Source organism: Zonotrichia albicollis, chromosome 1 (assembly GCF_047830755.1).
Source record: "Zonotrichia albicollis isolate bZonAlb1 chromosome 1, bZonAlb1.hap1, whole genome shotgun sequence".
NCBI lineage: Eukaryota > Metazoa > Chordata > Aves > Passeriformes > Passerellidae > Zonotrichia > Zonotrichia albicollis.
In genome coordinates, this window is record NC_133819.1 from 5,273,754 (window position 1) to 5,290,366 (window position 16,613).

Genomic DNA, 16,613 nt, shown 5'->3' on the forward strand with positions numbered 1-16,613 from the left:
TGGAAAAGTTACTTATGTATGTTATAGTCTGTGAAATCCTCTTTTTCCTTTCACCTTTGGGCCGCTGTCTGTATTTTCCCATTTTGTGAGCTTTGATCACAGCACCACTTGACCTTTCCACGTGGCAATTGACAAGAAACACCTTTGCAGTAAATACACCACAGACAGCTAAGTTCTTCCCTGTCTTGGGATTTGGATGTAAATAATCAGTGAGGTTTATGGCTCACCTGCTTGAATTAATTAGGCCAAGTGCTTAAGTCCCTCTCTAAATCAATTTTATTTATTTTATTAAGACCTCATGCAAGTACTGAATGCTTTATCAGCAAATGGCAGAATCTACAGTGCTACCACAGAAATCAGGATTATTTTTAGGCATTGCAAGATACGTTTATATCCAAGAGCTAGATCTTGCAATGGCATAACCTACACAGCCTCAACCCACTATGCTGGGACACAAGGGACAGCCTGCCTTCCTCGGTCCTAAGCTGTCCTTTCTTGATGCCCAAATCGTAAATATCTTCTTTTGGTAATTTTATTCCTCATGTCCTTTATCCATATGCCAAGCTTTTAATTGTAAAAAGAATTCTGAACATATTTAACTCCAGGCAGACCTTTGTGGGAAGTCTTTGCTCTGTGGCTGAATCCTAAATATGTATTTAATGTCCTGTGTGTTTCACAGTGCAAGGATTGATGTCAGTGATGAAATGCTGTGAGTGAGATTTATATCACAATTTAATGTTAACTGTCAAGCAATGAAGCGTTTAGCCTCCACTTTTTGTCCAGGCTTTCTTATGGTCCAAGGAAGCAGAGAGAGATATATGGGACTGAGATTTATTCCAGCCTAAAGTCAATAAGTAAGACAGATGAGATGAATTGATCTCTGGAGAGCTGGTATTCTCCACTGCCTGTGGTCCTTGGATGGCTCAGGGGTGTTATCTGCCCAGTTCTGCCATGACAAAAATTAAGATACACAGATCCCATTAGTAACCAAAATATTAGTGAAAAAATTAAATTCTCACATTCCCTTTAAAGCAAACAACCAAAAAAAAAAAAAACCCAAAACAAATGGAAGTTTAAAAATTCCTTTATATGAAGGTCCTTAAAAATGAAAAATTTGAGCTTCTCTTGGTTTTGATTTTTGTGATAATGTGGCAGATTTGAGGAAATTTCTGGGCCTGAATCTGATCTTACAGAATTTTGGAAGTAACTCCACAAGGGCCTTATTTAATTCTAATTGGAAGAATCAAGAGACTATTACTAAACTGACAGGACATGAGTCAATGTTACTGCTTTAACCTTTGAAAAGCTGCTTTCACCAAATAATGCATTTGGTACACAGATCTGTTTACTCCTGTAGTTTAAATTACATTTTTTTGAGAAGAGAGGAATGAGAACATTGAAATTTCAGATAGATATATTGATTTAATCAATCACAATGTGATCAGTTGCTGCCAGTTCCTTATCACCTTGTCTTGGTTTGCTCAGGAGAGACAGAACTTTGGTAGCATCTGTGTTCTTCAAAGTTAAAATTCAGATTTTCCAATGCTAATCTCCAGACTTTATTTTTTTTTTAATTATTATTTCAATTGCTTTCAGGTTCTCAACCTTTTCATTGCACTGCTGCTGAGTTCTTTCAGTGCTGACAGTCTCCAGACAACAGAGGATGATGGAGAGATGAACAATCTTCGGATCGCCTTCGCTCGCATCCGCAAGGCATTCCACCTTGTCAAGAGCGCGACGTGGGATGCCTGCTGCAGGAAGCTCAGGCACATAAAGAAAGTGCACAAGAAGAAAATCAAATTGACTGCACAGAACTCACTGGGGTTCAAGAGGGAAGAGCCAAAGAGTTGTAAGGAGAATTACAATAATGAATGGATTGAGAAAAACAGGGACAAATGCCCAGGTCTTGAAGATTTTGTTAGGAACCCCAACGTATTTGTTTGTGTCCCTATTGCTGAGGCAGAGAATACAAGTGAGGGTTTTGAAGATGATGATAAACTGAGCACATTTACTGACACAGAATGCAGCAAGCAGGTAATGGGTGTCTTCATTTGTGTTGGAACAGCAGAAATGTGGAGAGAGATGAAGGGAGGGATGGGCGGGAGAAGAGTCTCTAGCAGAACAGGGTGGGAGATGTTGATCCATTTCCAGAAAACTATAAAGTTCTGAACTAGAATCAAAAATAAAAATATTTACAGCAAGGGTAAATCATCACTTGGAGCCTTTTAAAATCAAGATTCTTTCATGGTTTTAAAAGAAAATTTTTTCAGGAATTCTAGCTGACGTGCTGTGGTGCACACAGGTAATTATGGCAGTCCTTGGTGAACTTGTATTTTTTAATGTAAATATTTATGCATAATGTCAACTGTTTTGGTATTATTTCCATGAAAGAGCCAAAATACATCTTCTGCATACAGAATATTATCATGGATTCAGAATATGAATTGATAGCTCTGATCCTTACTTTGTATTTTTCCTTGCTGTGTGTAATATCTAGTAATTATTAGAAGTGGATGGGACTAAGTATGGAGTGGCTCTACTAAGGACAAATTTTTGAAACTACATCATACATTTACTCTATTTCTTTGTGCTCCATGAATTTTTCAGATCTGTTTCAATCACAGTTGTCATTCTGGTATCACAATTTCCCATATTAAATTTCCCTCTTAATTCCTATGTAAGAATTCTCATTTAAGCTTTGAATAGGTCACTAAAATGCCTTCATTTGTTCTGTTGGGGAAAAGTTCTATCCTTAGGTAAAATCAGAGACTCAAAATGATCCTTTCTTATAACTCTTCTCTGGAAATTCCCACTTTAAATGAAATTTATAGCTTATTGTTTTTTCCCCTCTGATTTGTGCGCTCCCTAAAAAGGCAAAAGAAAGCCCCTCTAATCCACAGTTTAATTTCAGGATGAAAATCACCTGAGGCAAAGGGGAGACAGAGCAAAAAATTCAGGCAGCTCCAGCAAAGGATCAGGATTTTCCTCTGAAGATTTCAGTGTGCTTTATCTAGGAAAGGACAGGAAGAGTGAACTTTCATCACCAGAAGATAAAGAGGTAACAATTTTTTTTTTCAGTGATGTTAATTTTCCAATACTGATCAAACACAGGCATATTTCAGTTCAGGGATTTACCAGAGAGACGTTTAGTGCCAGAAGCAGCTCTAATCTTGCAGTACCTGGTCTGGCAGGACAAGAGGCAATACAGGAGCTGGAATTCTGTGAGCAAAATCAAAGGTTTTCTAGGTATTTATTTTAAAGAAAAAAAACAAACATATATAGTATAGGAAAGAGAGCATGTAGAAATGACGTAACTTTGGTAGTAATTATGAATAATTTATAAAATACTCTCTGATACCTTCCATTAATTAAATTTTGACTCCACAAAAAAGGAGTATTAAAAAAAAAGGAATAATTCAAGAGAGATAAATTTTCATGTGGGAAATTCCATCAAGTCTGCCTATGTCCTAAGTATCTTGGATTCAAGAAACATAATGCTTGAAATGAGTTTTGCTCTGTGTCATTAAAGATCATTGTTACCAGTGTACAGTGATTTAAAATACTTTTGAATGTAGAATGCATTCAAAGAAGTAAAAACCAGCATTATGGAAACGTGAAAGAATAAAAGCATAAAGTAAGCAATTGCTAGCAAACTGCTGACTCATAATATTGTTTTTGGTTTAATGGGATGGCAAAAAGCCTACTGAAGAATACAGGGTGTGATTCCAATTTCTGCTTCCTAAATATTATCATGGGTGCTCAGTTCCTGGCATGGTAACTGATTTATTTATCTGGGTCTCCTGTGTGAAGGCATCTTTCCATGATTTCATGGTTTTAACCCAGGTAATTTCTCCTCTTTTGAGAACTGCATTCACTAATATGCAATTTAAAAGCTCTTCAGTGTCCCAGCTGATTTTAGGCAATTACATCTGGTTCATGTAGATAGATATTGTAATGGTAGAGCTTAGGCCTCTATTTGAGTGCACCTGTTGGCACTTCTAAGCTTATATATTTTAAAATCAAAAAGTTTATTCCATTACCAACAATATTTGTAATATTAGTACACACCAAAACTTTAATTTTGAGTTTTATTTGTACATGGATTAATTTATTAATTTGGACCCAAATTAGAAAGAATCAATAACTGATATTACTGTGCTTGGTAGTTGGACGGTGTCAGCTCTTCTGAAGTCAGCACAGTGGATCTGACAAATCCTGAAGATCTTTTAAAACAGATTCCAGAATTTTATGAAGACTTCAAGACTCCAGAACAATGTTTTCCAGAAGGTAAGACTCTCATAGTTTCACTAGAGTTGAGTGAAAACTCGACTTGTTTCCCTAGTGATGCTGAGCCAATAGGATCAGATTATTTTCAGTTAATTTTAGTTATCTGTAAAAAAGCTAAATAGTTGTCCCTGTCTAGTCAACACAGAAAAATAAAACCCTTTCCTCTAAAAACCAATTTCTTCCGAGTGGGACATGGGCAATGGCATAGACCCCATTTTGAAAAATAGGATTGTGAAGTGAAATGCATTTCGCTCAGCTCGACACAACCAAGTCACTCTGGGGGTTTGGCATAAGAGAAGTGTGTGGGATCAGGTCTCAGGGGGAAATGGTCACCTGGCACATCCGGTTTATAATACATTGCAGCAGTAAAAGTATTCCTCAAATAATATTTCATGAGCAATCTCAAACAAAGGAGTGAAATAAGCAAAAGAAGCTGCTAAGACGAATTGAATTTCTATAGGGTGATGATTAGAGAATCACAGAATGACTTGGGTTGGAAAGGACCTTAAATATCATCCAATAATCTGAGGACTCTTTTCGAATCATCAGACAACACCTAGCTTTGCAAGTCATTCTAGGATGTGTTCAGTGCTTTTATGATTTCTTCCTACTCTAATATGTAACAACGCTGGCTTTCACAACAATCCTGACAAATTTGGTGGCTTTCTATGCTGGGGTTGCAGCATCTCATCTCTGCTTTTCAAAGAGTGTGCAGAAACCGAGAAGGACTTTTGTAACATCAAGACTTTTCCCATGGCCTTGAAGTTTTGTGTGCCCCAACAGCAGGTCAGTGAGAGCCTGTCCAGTGTCTCAGAAATGTCTTGAAATGTGGCATTCACATTCTCTGAAAAAATTCCTTCACCCAGGATTTTTCTCCTGGGAAGCTGAGAAGCCTCAGAGAAAAGGAAAACAATTCTTATCTCATTTGCTTCTCCTGTGTTGTGCTTATGTGGAATGTGCTTAGAGATTGTTTATCCAAAGGTGATTGTCTGATTGGATTCTAGTGTGAGTTGTTTTGACTCTCTGGCCAATTGGGGCCAAGCTGTGTCGGGACTCTGGAAAGAGTCAGGAGTTTTCATCATTATCTCTTTAGCCTTCTGTAAGTATTTTTTCTGTATTCTTTAGTATAGTTTAGTATAGCATTCTTTAATATAATATAGTGTCAAAAAGTAATAAATTTGCCTTCTGAGGACATGGAGTCAGATGCATCATTCCTGTCTTCATTGAGGCGCTCCCTGCAAATACAATATTGAAATAATGAAAAGTCGTCCAATGGGGCTCTACCTACTGTATAGGAGCTACAAGGCAAATTAAACTAGATGTATCCCAATTTTCTTTCTCTTGGTAAAAGAGGGAAAACCAACAACAAGGACACAGTAACTGTGACCATTGCCTTTGTCCTATCCCCAGAAGTTTCCTGGCCATGCCTTGACATTCACCCGCTTTCCTTCCATGCACTCATTGCTGTCTCTCACTTTCAGGTTGTGCTCGGTACTTCCGTTGTTGCCTGGATAGGGCTGCAAAGTTTGGAGGAGAAACCTGGTTGAATCTGAGAAAAACCTGCTACCAGATTGTGGAACATTCTTGGTTTGAGTCCTTTATCGTGTTCATGATTCTTCTGAGCAGTGGAGCCCTGGTTGGTGTAGCGCAGTTTCATGTATTCATGAAGGGGTTTTTGCTTTAATTTGCACCCAGAGAAGTTGTTTCTACCAACAAACAATTTGGAATTTTTTTGAACTCATAAAGAGGGAAGAGTCTTCAAATAGCATTCATTGATAATTTTAACTATTGCAAATCTATTATTGATGTTATTAAAAATTATAAGAGAGCATGAGCTAAGTTAAGAATACATGAATCTCAAAAGCTATTTCTCTTCTGGCTGTATGCTGGATTTTTCTAAGGAAGTTATGTCACAATTGTGAAATATTAAGGAGATTTTATACCATTAAAACAAACAAGTGACTCTTAATACTTGGGGGAAAAAAGCTTAGTTCTCTTCAATATATAAATTTTATTATATAAATTTCTAAAAATATGTATATATTTTTATCCTGTCCTCCCAGGATTTCATTGTGCAGGAGGGATGCATCCACAGGGCTGTTTTATATAGAGAAAAAGGAAGAGAAGGCACAGAGAGAATTACCCTTTTATCAGATGGCATAGATTTGAGTAACAAATGGTGTTCAGATGTGTATTAAAACAAACTGAATGATGAAAGGGTCTCACTGTTGCTTGACTTTAAATGTTAATTTCTGATTTTTGTAACTTACCTATATATATTATGATTTCAGGCATTTGAAGACATCCATATAAATAAGAGAAAAAGAATTAAAGATATACTGGAATTTCTTGACAAACTGTTCACTTTCATCTTCATTCTGGAGATGCTCCTGAAGTGGGTGGCTTATGGCTTCAAGAAATATTTCACCAATGCCTGGTGCTGGCTGGATTTCCTTATTGTAGATGTGAGTTCTGCCCTTGCTGTTTCTACACAGCTTTAGCAGCAGAATCCCTCAATATTTTCTTGATGTAAATTTCAGACCTTCACCCCTGTAGCAATGGTGTCAGGATATTGTAGTCCAGGCACCGAAAACATGGTTTTGTTTGTTGGTTGGGTTTTTTTTTTTAATGGAAATAAAGGAAACAGATGACAGGATGTTGTTAATGCATTTCCTTTTTCTTCCCACTCAGATCTCTTTGATAAACCTCTTTGCCGGTAACTTTGGGCCCATGAAATCTCTCCGGACTCTGCGAGCTCTGAGACCCCTGAGAGCACTGTCTCGGTTTGAGGGAATGAGGGTAAGACTGATTGCAAACCAAAGGTTCTGCACATAACGGGTTTGTGACTCATCACTGTGTCTTTCTCAAGTTCACATGCTCACCCTGAGCTCGGCTTAGGAACTATAAACTACATTTTTTAAGAGACCCTTGGTTGTGCTCTTCTGTACTTGGGCATTCCTTATAGACTTTCCTGGAGTGATTGATCCAAGTGCTGTTTAAATTAAAACCGGCCTAGGTGGAACTTTGTTCCATTGCTGCCCAGACATTCTTGTGTTCCTGTCTTACTGAGATAGGCAGAAATAAAATAGAGAATAAGAACTGTGAGCACAACTATAATTTTTGAAATCTGATAGCAAGCTAACGCAGAGGAAAGAGTCGCTTCAATTTTAAAGATTTTTCTTTTTAAAGAAAGATTTTACTGGATTGATTTACAAAAACTGTAGCCTATTAAAAAGTACTTTGCTCAAATTATTGTTTCAAATAGAGTTCTTTCAGAAAACAAAACTGTTTTCCTGTAGAACATTAGATTTTCTTTTCCCATCACAAGAGCACATTTATATATTATTTTTTATTCAGGAAGAATAAAACTGAAAACTCTGTGGTTGCAGTCTTGACATTGTGAAGACAGAGAGAAATGTCATTAAATTAATTGGCAAAATGTATCCAAATTTCCATGTATGGAGTAAATTTTGATATTGAAACAGATAATGTCATACTTTATGTTTGCTATGAAGAATGTGCGTGGCACAGTCTCCAAAAACCCTTTACAAAGCTTTTGAATTTTTCTGCTGGTCCATCAAGCTTTCTTTGCTACCTCACAGATGAGTTCACTGCCTTCACTGTGAAACTCAAAGAAATATTCTCACCATTCCCTTACCCAATTTTTTCAAAGCCATCTGTTATGTTTTAGCATACATTTAAAATCTGCATGGACACTTTTCTGTGGCTGTACAGCACCTAGCACAGGAAATGTACCTGGCTTATGCTTATAAACCCCAAACACAACCATAATCCACTAAAAATAAATGAAGCAAATTACTAGTGGAGAATTATTACTGATCCTTTTAGGAACTACTTTTGACAGTCTTGAATATGGTCCTCTGCACAAGTGCTCATGGATGAATACTTCAGAAGTTTTATGTCAATAAAGTCTAAAACAAAGAGTCAAATGGACCATGTCCTATTCCAAAAACAAGGGGAAAAAAATAAAGGGTGGACTTACATTTCAGTAGTGGTAAGACTTCACAGCAGACCAAGAAACATCAACTATTGCTTTGAAAGCCTAATAGATACTAAAGATATTGTTCAGGGTCCCCCTCACAGCTGTGGCCAGTGTGATTGAGACTATTTACATAGGAAACATCAGGTTTCTGTTTGCAGAGATGACTAAGTGACTGCTTACAGATACCTGAGCTTATCTATTTTTCTGAAGCATATTTTTCCTCTCCCTTTTCATCCAAGGTTGTGGTCAATGCCCTCCTGGGAGCCATCCCTTCCATCATGAATGTTCTGCTTGTCTGCCTCATCTTCTGGCTCATCTTCAGCATCATGGGAGTGAACCTCTTTGCTGGGAAGTTTGGGAAATGTATCAATATGACAGATGAAAATTTGAAATTTGTGGTCAACATCACAAACAAAACAGACTGTTTGATGTATAACGGCACTGGGGAAATATTCTGGGTCAATGTTAAAGTCAATTTTGATAATGTTGGCTCTGGCTACCTGGCTCTTCTTCAGGTGGTAAGTGCTGCTTGTCCTCAGTAGCCAGCCCTTGTCAGATGGGCTTGACCTTTTGTTAATTCCTAATTCATCTCTGAGGGTGATGCAGGGAGTGGGATGTCCTGCAGCTTGCTCCCCCTTGTAGCTGGCAGTTCATGCACACAAATGGGAAAAGGGGAACAGATAAGACCCTGCCCTGACTTTCCAGGTGATAAAGGAACATCTGGTGGGCAAGTCCTCTTGCAGCCTCCAGCAGTTTCATGATCCTGGAGTCCATCTCAGAAGGAATTCTGGGGCAAATAGTGACCTTTTCTGTCAAAATGTGGGTTTATTCAGCCATGAGGGTTGCATAGCCTTTAGTGCCGTGCTGATGAAGGTTTGCTCTGCCAGAATCCTAGGATAGTGTTCTGTCTCCCCAATGACACTCACAGCAGCCAGAGCTGGGTGCTTTGTGCCTGTGAACATAGCAAAGGCTCTTGCTGCAGTCAGTGTCATTCTGATACTGCAAATTATGTGAAGAGTTTCAAGGTCAAAGTTCAACACATTTTCCATAATCTCTCATTCCAGGCAACATTTAAGGGTTGGATGGACATCATGTATGCAGCAGTAGATTCACGAGAGGTCAGTCATTTCATTCAAACCATATTTTTTGAAAATGTTGCTGCTTTCTGCAAATGCAGTATTCATTTTGCACTTCCACATCTGCTGTTTGTCAGTGCCAGATTTTTTGTCAGGTGATGTAAACATTTAATCTGCAAATGACTTATCATACCCTAAAGCTCCTCTGTTGCAACAGGGAAAGGGTTTCAGCTCTAGATCGACCCACTTAAACAGAACAAAGTGATATGACTTAGTAAGGAAAGAAATTGAAATGTAGAGAAGATGCCTTAATTTAATCTGGAGTTCAAAGGAATAAAAGAATTTTTAAAGTATTTTCATATTATAATACTAGCAATATTATATATGAAAATATAATATATAAAATATGAAAATACTAATAATAGTATTTTCATATTTTGATAAGTTTTTGTGTGTTTAAATGTTTTTTTCCTTTGTTCTTCAATTTGAAAAGTTATTTTTTCTTCTCCCAATTTTGTTTTTATTAATAATAGCCATCACAGAATTTTTTTGCTAAGAAGATAAAAAAGAGCAACAACATATCTAGGCCAAGAATTTTAATGGCAAGAGCTTGGAATTTGACTTCTAAATTGTTTGTTTGATTTTTCATGTACTGAAAAATTTACAGCTCCTGTTCTTATTGGAAGGAACTGCAATGGTGCTTCTGCAATGCTTGTGGAAATCATGTCAAAATATTCAAACAAAATTTTGTGTTATGTACTATTGGTATTTTAAAATTATACCACTTTTGTTACAATTAGCAGAAAGTCCGTAAATCTTAGTTTCTCCTGGAATCAATTTTTGAGAGGAGCTTCAATATGAAGATTATTCTCAATTGGGCCCATGTTGCTGTATTGTTATTTCTCAAGTTGCTTCTCATTCTTGCAGAAAAATGATCAGCCAGAAATGGAGTACAATCTCTACATGTATCTCTACTTTGTGAACTTCATAATCTTTGGATCTTTTTTCACCTTGAACCTCTTTGTTGGTGTAATCATTGACAACTTCAACCAGCAAAAGAAAAAGATAAGTGTATTGGTTGTGCTTTACAGAACAAGGTCCTATACACGGAATCTAAAACTTCTATTGGCATTTACCAGAGCATTAATAATTAAATTACAAGAAATAACTTTCTCCTTTCTTATTCCTTGTAACCTGAACACCTAGATCTTCCCCAAACATTTAAAAGCTTCTTAAAATTTCACTCCTTTTGGGGAACTCAACATGACCAGAGACTCATTATTTAGAATGCGGTCTGCTACAGATGCTCTGATGAGTGATTTGGATATTCAGCAAGCCCAGCATGAAAGCCCAGAGAAAAATTTGGATTTTCAGGAAGCCCAAGGAAAGGTTTCATCCTGTCCATGTTTTTTGTTTGCATGCCTTTTGGGTGAGCTCAGTTTCACACCAAGACTTCTACGCCGTGAATGGCTGGTTTGTGCCACTGATTTTTTGGACACAGTTACATGATATGAAATAAGAGCCAGTAACAGCAAAATGTGAAAAAGGAAGGAATGTCAGTTTCCAGAATTTTAGACATTTTAAGTACAGTAGTTTTGCTCTTCACCAGATAACAGTGACATTTCTTTGTATACTTAGGTGGGGAAGATATCTTCATGACAGAAGAACAGAAAAAATACTACAATGCAATGAAAAAGTTGGGATCCAAGAAACCTCAAAAACCCATTCCAAGACCCTTGGTAAACAGAATTCTTCACTGGGAAAATGCATTCCAAAAATACAATTTAATTCACTGGAAAGTGCAATATATTTATATATTACATATAAAATATTCTTATTGTCTTTACATTGATACTCGCACAGTTCTCTAAAGTCAGTTCCACACCAACAAGTGGACTGAATTATTTTACAGATTAAATATGTATTAAGTTGTCTGCATAAATATTATTGGGTTTTATATTCTTGGAAGTGATAAAAATTCAGGATGGGAAGGGATTTTTTAATGTCATTGTAATACTCTGCCTTTCTCCAGTTTCTCCAATTTCATCGCAGCTGAGTGACTTTCTGACATAAAAAGTGGTAATGTTGGAAACGTGTATGGATGGGTACTCCTTATTTTCATAACTGATGTCAGAAGTATTCTTTTTGCCTTCTAGAACAGATACCAAGGCTTCCTTTTCAACATTGTAACATCCCAGATGTTTGATGTTGTCATCATGGGTCTCATCTGCCTCAATATGGTCACAATGATGGTGGAAACGTATGAGCAAAGTGAAACAAAGACAAATGTCCTCAGCAAAATCAATATACTCTTTGTTACCATCTTCACTGCAGAATGTGTGCTGAAATTGCTGGCTCTGAGGCAGTACTATTTCTCAAATGCCTGGAACATATTTGATTTAGTTGTTGTTATTATGTCACTTGTTGGTAAGTAAAACTGTCTTGAAAAATCTTTATTATGTAAATTATTATTATTTTTAGAAAGAAAAAAAAATAGTTAAAATTTATTAACTGCAAATAATCATTGAAATGTAAGTCATAATACTATAAGGTCTTAAGGAAAAAATAAGCAAGCCTTCTCAAGATTATATTAAGTACTATTCAATGAGATTCAAAACAATTCCTTTAGTAAAAGTGTGTATATATTTTATAATGGTTCTTTAGTTTTTTTTTTTTTCTCATCTGAAATACAGAATGAATAACTCATCATAGCAGTATCATATTACATGGTAATTTCAATTGTCACAGATTTAGTACCAGCAAAGAAATACTCAGATCAATTATTGGGTTTTGTCATCTGTGTTTTTGACAGATGACTGAAATATATAGAAAAATGGGAATACTAGAATATGTAGAGTGGGAAGACTGGAATTAGATTATAGCCTGTAGAATTCAGGCATTGCTGACTGACAATAAGGGTTCTCACTTTGTAACACAATAGAAAAGATCACAAAAAATATATTAGTTTTTACATGCAGAGATTGCAATGGAAGAATGGGATAAAAAGCTCGGTTGCAAATTTGAGCTTCTTGCCAGTTTAACTATTCCCAGGGCTAGTACTGCCCTAGTAAGAGGCATTTAGGGCAAGAAGAATATTTCAGTTCTTTACTATGACTCGTGTCTAGGGTAAGTAAGAGTCCAGTAAGACTATGGCTCTTCCTTGAGAAATTAAGTTTCTGGATTGTAAATACAGAAAAAAATATCCTAAACAGCTGCACTTAGAAAAGACAAGCCTCTTCTAATATTATTAGGTGTCATTTATTTCATTCAAACAAAGAAAAAATAACATCCATGTGTAGCTCTGTCCGTGAATAAACCAAAAGCCATTCTAGAGTGCCATGCACATCTGTGTTCATCACTCTGTTTGCTTCTTCATATCATGCCTATGTTTAAATTACTTTGACATTGCATTATATCTTGTTTTCTTAGTTTAGCTTTGTAGTGTCAGTATTTGACGACAAATGTAGAAGGTAACTTGAATCTGCTGAAGTATTCATGCAACCAGAGTCAAAGAAAACCATCAGTCATCAAGTGTCAACTGATACAGATATTTGAAGTTGTGCACAGAAAGTTTCTTGTCATCTTCTGTGCAACGGGGACTATTCTCTGATGGCTGAAGAATGTAGCTCATAATTGCTGATTTCAACAACTGTTATTTCAATTCAGCTTCTCCTAAAAGTTATTCTGGTGGGGCTTAGCAAACACACATCAGATATTTTTGAGCTGTGAATATATTATCATTCCAGCCTCTTTACAAGTTAAGGAAAAATATTATATTCTAATGAGTTGTTATCTTCTCCTTTCAGCCTTACTGCTTTCCAACATTGGCAAAGCGTTTGAACATTTCTTACCACCCACACTCTTCAGAGTCATACGCTTGGCCCGGATTGGCCGGATCCTGCGACTCATCCGGGGAGCCAAAGGAATTCGAACTCTCCTGTTTGCCTTAATGATGTCCCTTCCTGCTCTGTTCAACATTGGCCTCTTGCTGTTCCTGGTCATGTTCATTTATGCCATTTTTGGCATGGCTAACTTTGGCTATGTGAAGATGGAAGGTGGCATTGATGACATGTTCAACTTCCAAACCTTTGCTAACAGCATGCTCTGTCTCTTCCAAATCACCACGTCAGCTGGCTGGGATGGTCTTCTCAGCCCCATTTTAAACACTGGGCCACCGTATTGTGATCCAACCATAAAGGAAGAAGTGGGTGAATGTGGTAAACCTGCCATAGGTATTATTTATTTTGTAAGTTACATCATTATATCATTTCTCATTGTTGTAAACATGTACATAGCCGTTATTATGGAGAACTTCAATGCTGCCACTGAGGAAAGTGCAGAGCCTTTAGGGGAAGATGACTTTGATATCTTTTATGAAATCTGGGAGAAGTTTGATCCTGAGGTAACTCAGTTCATAACTTTCTCTGCACTTTCAGACTTTGCAGATGCTCTGCCCAAGCCCTTGCGTGTACCAAAACCAAACAAAGTTGAACTCACAGCAATGGACCTGCCTGTGGTCAGTGGGGACAAGATACACTGCTTGGATATCTTGTTTGCTTTCACCAAGAGGGTGTTGGGAGATTCTGGAGAGCTGGATACTCTGAAAGTACATATGGAGGAGAAATTCATGGCTGCCAATCCATCAAAACAATCCTATGAGCCAATATGCACTACGCTCAGCCACAGGCAAGAGGAAGCGTCGGCCACGGTGATCCAGCGTGCCTACAGGAGCCACCTGCTCCAGCGCTCCCTCAAACAGGCTTCCTACCTGTACCAGCACAGAACTGGCAGCTCTGACACTCTGGGAGATGATGCTCCAGAAAAAGAAGGACTCATTGCCTCTATGCTGCGTGCGAATTATGGTAGGGGTCCTAACAGGTCTGAAACGTCGTCCTCAGTGTCCATCCCTCCGTCGTATGACAGTGTCACAAGAGAGAGTAGTGGCAATCTCGTGGTGGAGAATGGAGAAATAATGGGCAATCAACAATCTCCAGACTTTAAGTAGTTAATTGGTGACAAAGCTGTTAAGAATATTTTTAAATTTTCACAGATGATGATATTATAAATGCATGGCAGCAGAGGCAGCCTCCCTATGAAACCAGGCCTGTTGATTATGGCAGCTGAGAATCGTGGCCTTTGGCTCTGGTGTGTTCAGTTTTCTTCAATATTTTCCTATTCAGAGAAAGGTTTTGGATCTGTTTGATCGATGGCATCTCACTGCAAAGTATGTCCCACAGCACCTGGGTGCTGTGACATGTTCACAGCAGTGACAGGCAACCTCAGCTGATATTTCCCCTGTACAGGAAGCAGAGAAAAGTCCAAGCACCAGTGGATCTACTGGAGAACTGAAAATGAATGTCAATATGAGTATAAATTGAGGAATGAAAAGGAGCTAAAATTTATTCCATTCCTAATTGCTATTATCATTATAAACCTGTTTAGCAAATTGCTGATGATTTTTTAAATCTTTTTTTTATGTTTGGGGACAGATGTGCCACAAACACAGACCCTGCATGATCCACAGATATTCCACAGTGTAGTGGACTTCCCATATGATCGATTTACAGAATAAACCATGGCATGTACGTTATCATAGTTATGTTACTGAAGTTAAGGGAAATAATAAATACAACTCTTAGTCTTACAGAAGTCATACTGAGCAGAGAAAAACGTTGTTTATGTTTTGCCTGTGAGGATTATTTTTTTTAACCCAGTTTCCTCTGGCAGTGAGGTGAAGGCAGCTTACCATCAATCAGTCCATAAAAATTTGTGTTAATTGCATACTTTCCTCAGAATTCTCCTAACAGTTGAGTTTTGTGTTCAGGTTCATTCTTGACAATGTGGCAGAGAAGAGAAATACAAATAACCCTGGCTGGAAATTGGTAATATCACTTCAGCAACTCCCTTAAACACCAGAAACCAAGGCCAGGGAGCTCCACATGGGACCCATCAGAGGTGTCCTTGGTCGTGGTGATGAACATCATCCATGGCCATGGATGTGTCTCTTTGGAGGTAGGAGCCTTTCTCCCTCCTCCATGTGTTTTTCTGGTGGGAGAACCAGCCTTCTCTCTCCTGCAAAGGTTAGGAGAAACCAAATTATGAGTAATGTAGGTAATTAGGAAATCTGGGTTGAAATACTTGGGTCTGGGGTTAATATAAACCTGAGGATGTAATACAAATTCTAAAATTCTACTTCTCATAGAGCTACATGTGCAGATGGGCTCTTGTGGTTTCTCATCTCACCACATTTTCCTTATGAAGTCCTTTATCTTCATGTCCTTATACTTCTCAGAAAAACACATGCCCAAACACTACTTACCCATTTGTCCTGTGTACATTTACTTTGTAGATCTAGCTGTTGGACTTTGCTGTCTAAGGACCATTGTGTTCCCCTTTGTCACATACTAGGTGTAGTCACAAAGTACACCTGACATTTTAATTTCTTATGTACACTAACATCTTTAAGATGCTTTCTTAGTTGCAAGGTTGCAGCTCTGTGATCACTGTTGGGTTTGGCAGCCTCTGGCAAGGTTCAGGTGAGCTTTTCCCTCCATACTAATTTCAGCCAGAAAAGAACCCTGTGATTGAGTGGGACCTGCTGTGCGCTTGTTTGCAACCTGCAGCAAGTTTTCTTCTCTCTTCAATGCCTCTTCTCCCTGGTAGTGGTTATATTCTTGTGTTTTATGTTGCTTTCTTCTCCTGTCTTTTCCATCTCTTCAGATTGTGAGCTTTTTGGACAGAATTTCTCTTTTACTATGGATGGTAAATTACACCTAATAACAAGACTTTGTTTTTAGTTAATATTGTCTGAAGACTGATGCAAATAAATAATATTTATAGTAATTTCTAGTTTCATCTGTGGTACTCCCTTAACTTCTCCCTAGCCGTTCCTGAAATGGTAGCACCTTTAATTAGTTTTGACTAATACTCCCTCAGATTTTAATGTAGATGCACAGTGAATCTGTGTTATACCAGAAAAGTCAACAGCTCTGTGCCTTTAGAACCCAGAGGCTCTATTCTTTCAAATAAAAAATAAATCTAACAACTATAAAAGAATTAATGAAAATAAATGGATTCATTTGGCTAAAATTATTTTTAACCACTTTCACAGCATATGAACCACCCCAGCTGAGGACCTGGCTACATGGCACTGGTGGGATGGTGTTTCCCAGCTCCAGCCTGTTCAGTGTCAGCTTCCCGAGATGTGCAGGATGCATTGTGAGGAACAGTAATGAGCCACATGCATC

General features: G+C 37.7%; 1 protein-coding gene across 1 annotated transcript in view; it reads left to right on the plus strand.

Moving 5' to 3' along the window:
- The window catches only part of LOC102063985 (sodium channel protein type 5 subunit alpha-like), a 35,677-nt gene extending 19,544 nt beyond the window's left edge, over positions 1–16,133 (plus strand). Inside the window, exons 16-27 of the mRNA XM_074547243.1 lie at positions 1,597–2,034; positions 2,912–3,058; positions 4,167–4,287; positions 5,769–5,923; positions 6,579–6,752; positions 6,979–7,086; positions 8,530–8,808; positions 9,355–9,408; positions 10,294–10,435; positions 11,005–11,105; positions 11,523–11,793; positions 13,173–16,133. Of these exons, the coding sequence (XP_074403344.1) occupies positions 1,597–2,034; positions 2,912–3,058; positions 4,167–4,287; positions 5,769–5,923; positions 6,579–6,752; positions 6,979–7,086; positions 8,530–8,808; positions 9,355–9,408; positions 10,294–10,435; positions 11,005–11,105; positions 11,523–11,793; positions 13,173–14,371 (3,189 nt within the window). The 3' untranslated portion in view covers positions 14,372–16,133. The remainder of the gene's footprint in view (positions 1–1,596; positions 2,035–2,911; positions 3,059–4,166; positions 4,288–5,768; positions 5,924–6,578; positions 6,753–6,978; positions 7,087–8,529; positions 8,809–9,354; positions 9,409–10,293; positions 10,436–11,004; positions 11,106–11,522; positions 11,794–13,172) is intronic.
- The last annotated feature ends 480 nt before the right edge of the window (positions 16,134–16,613 follow it).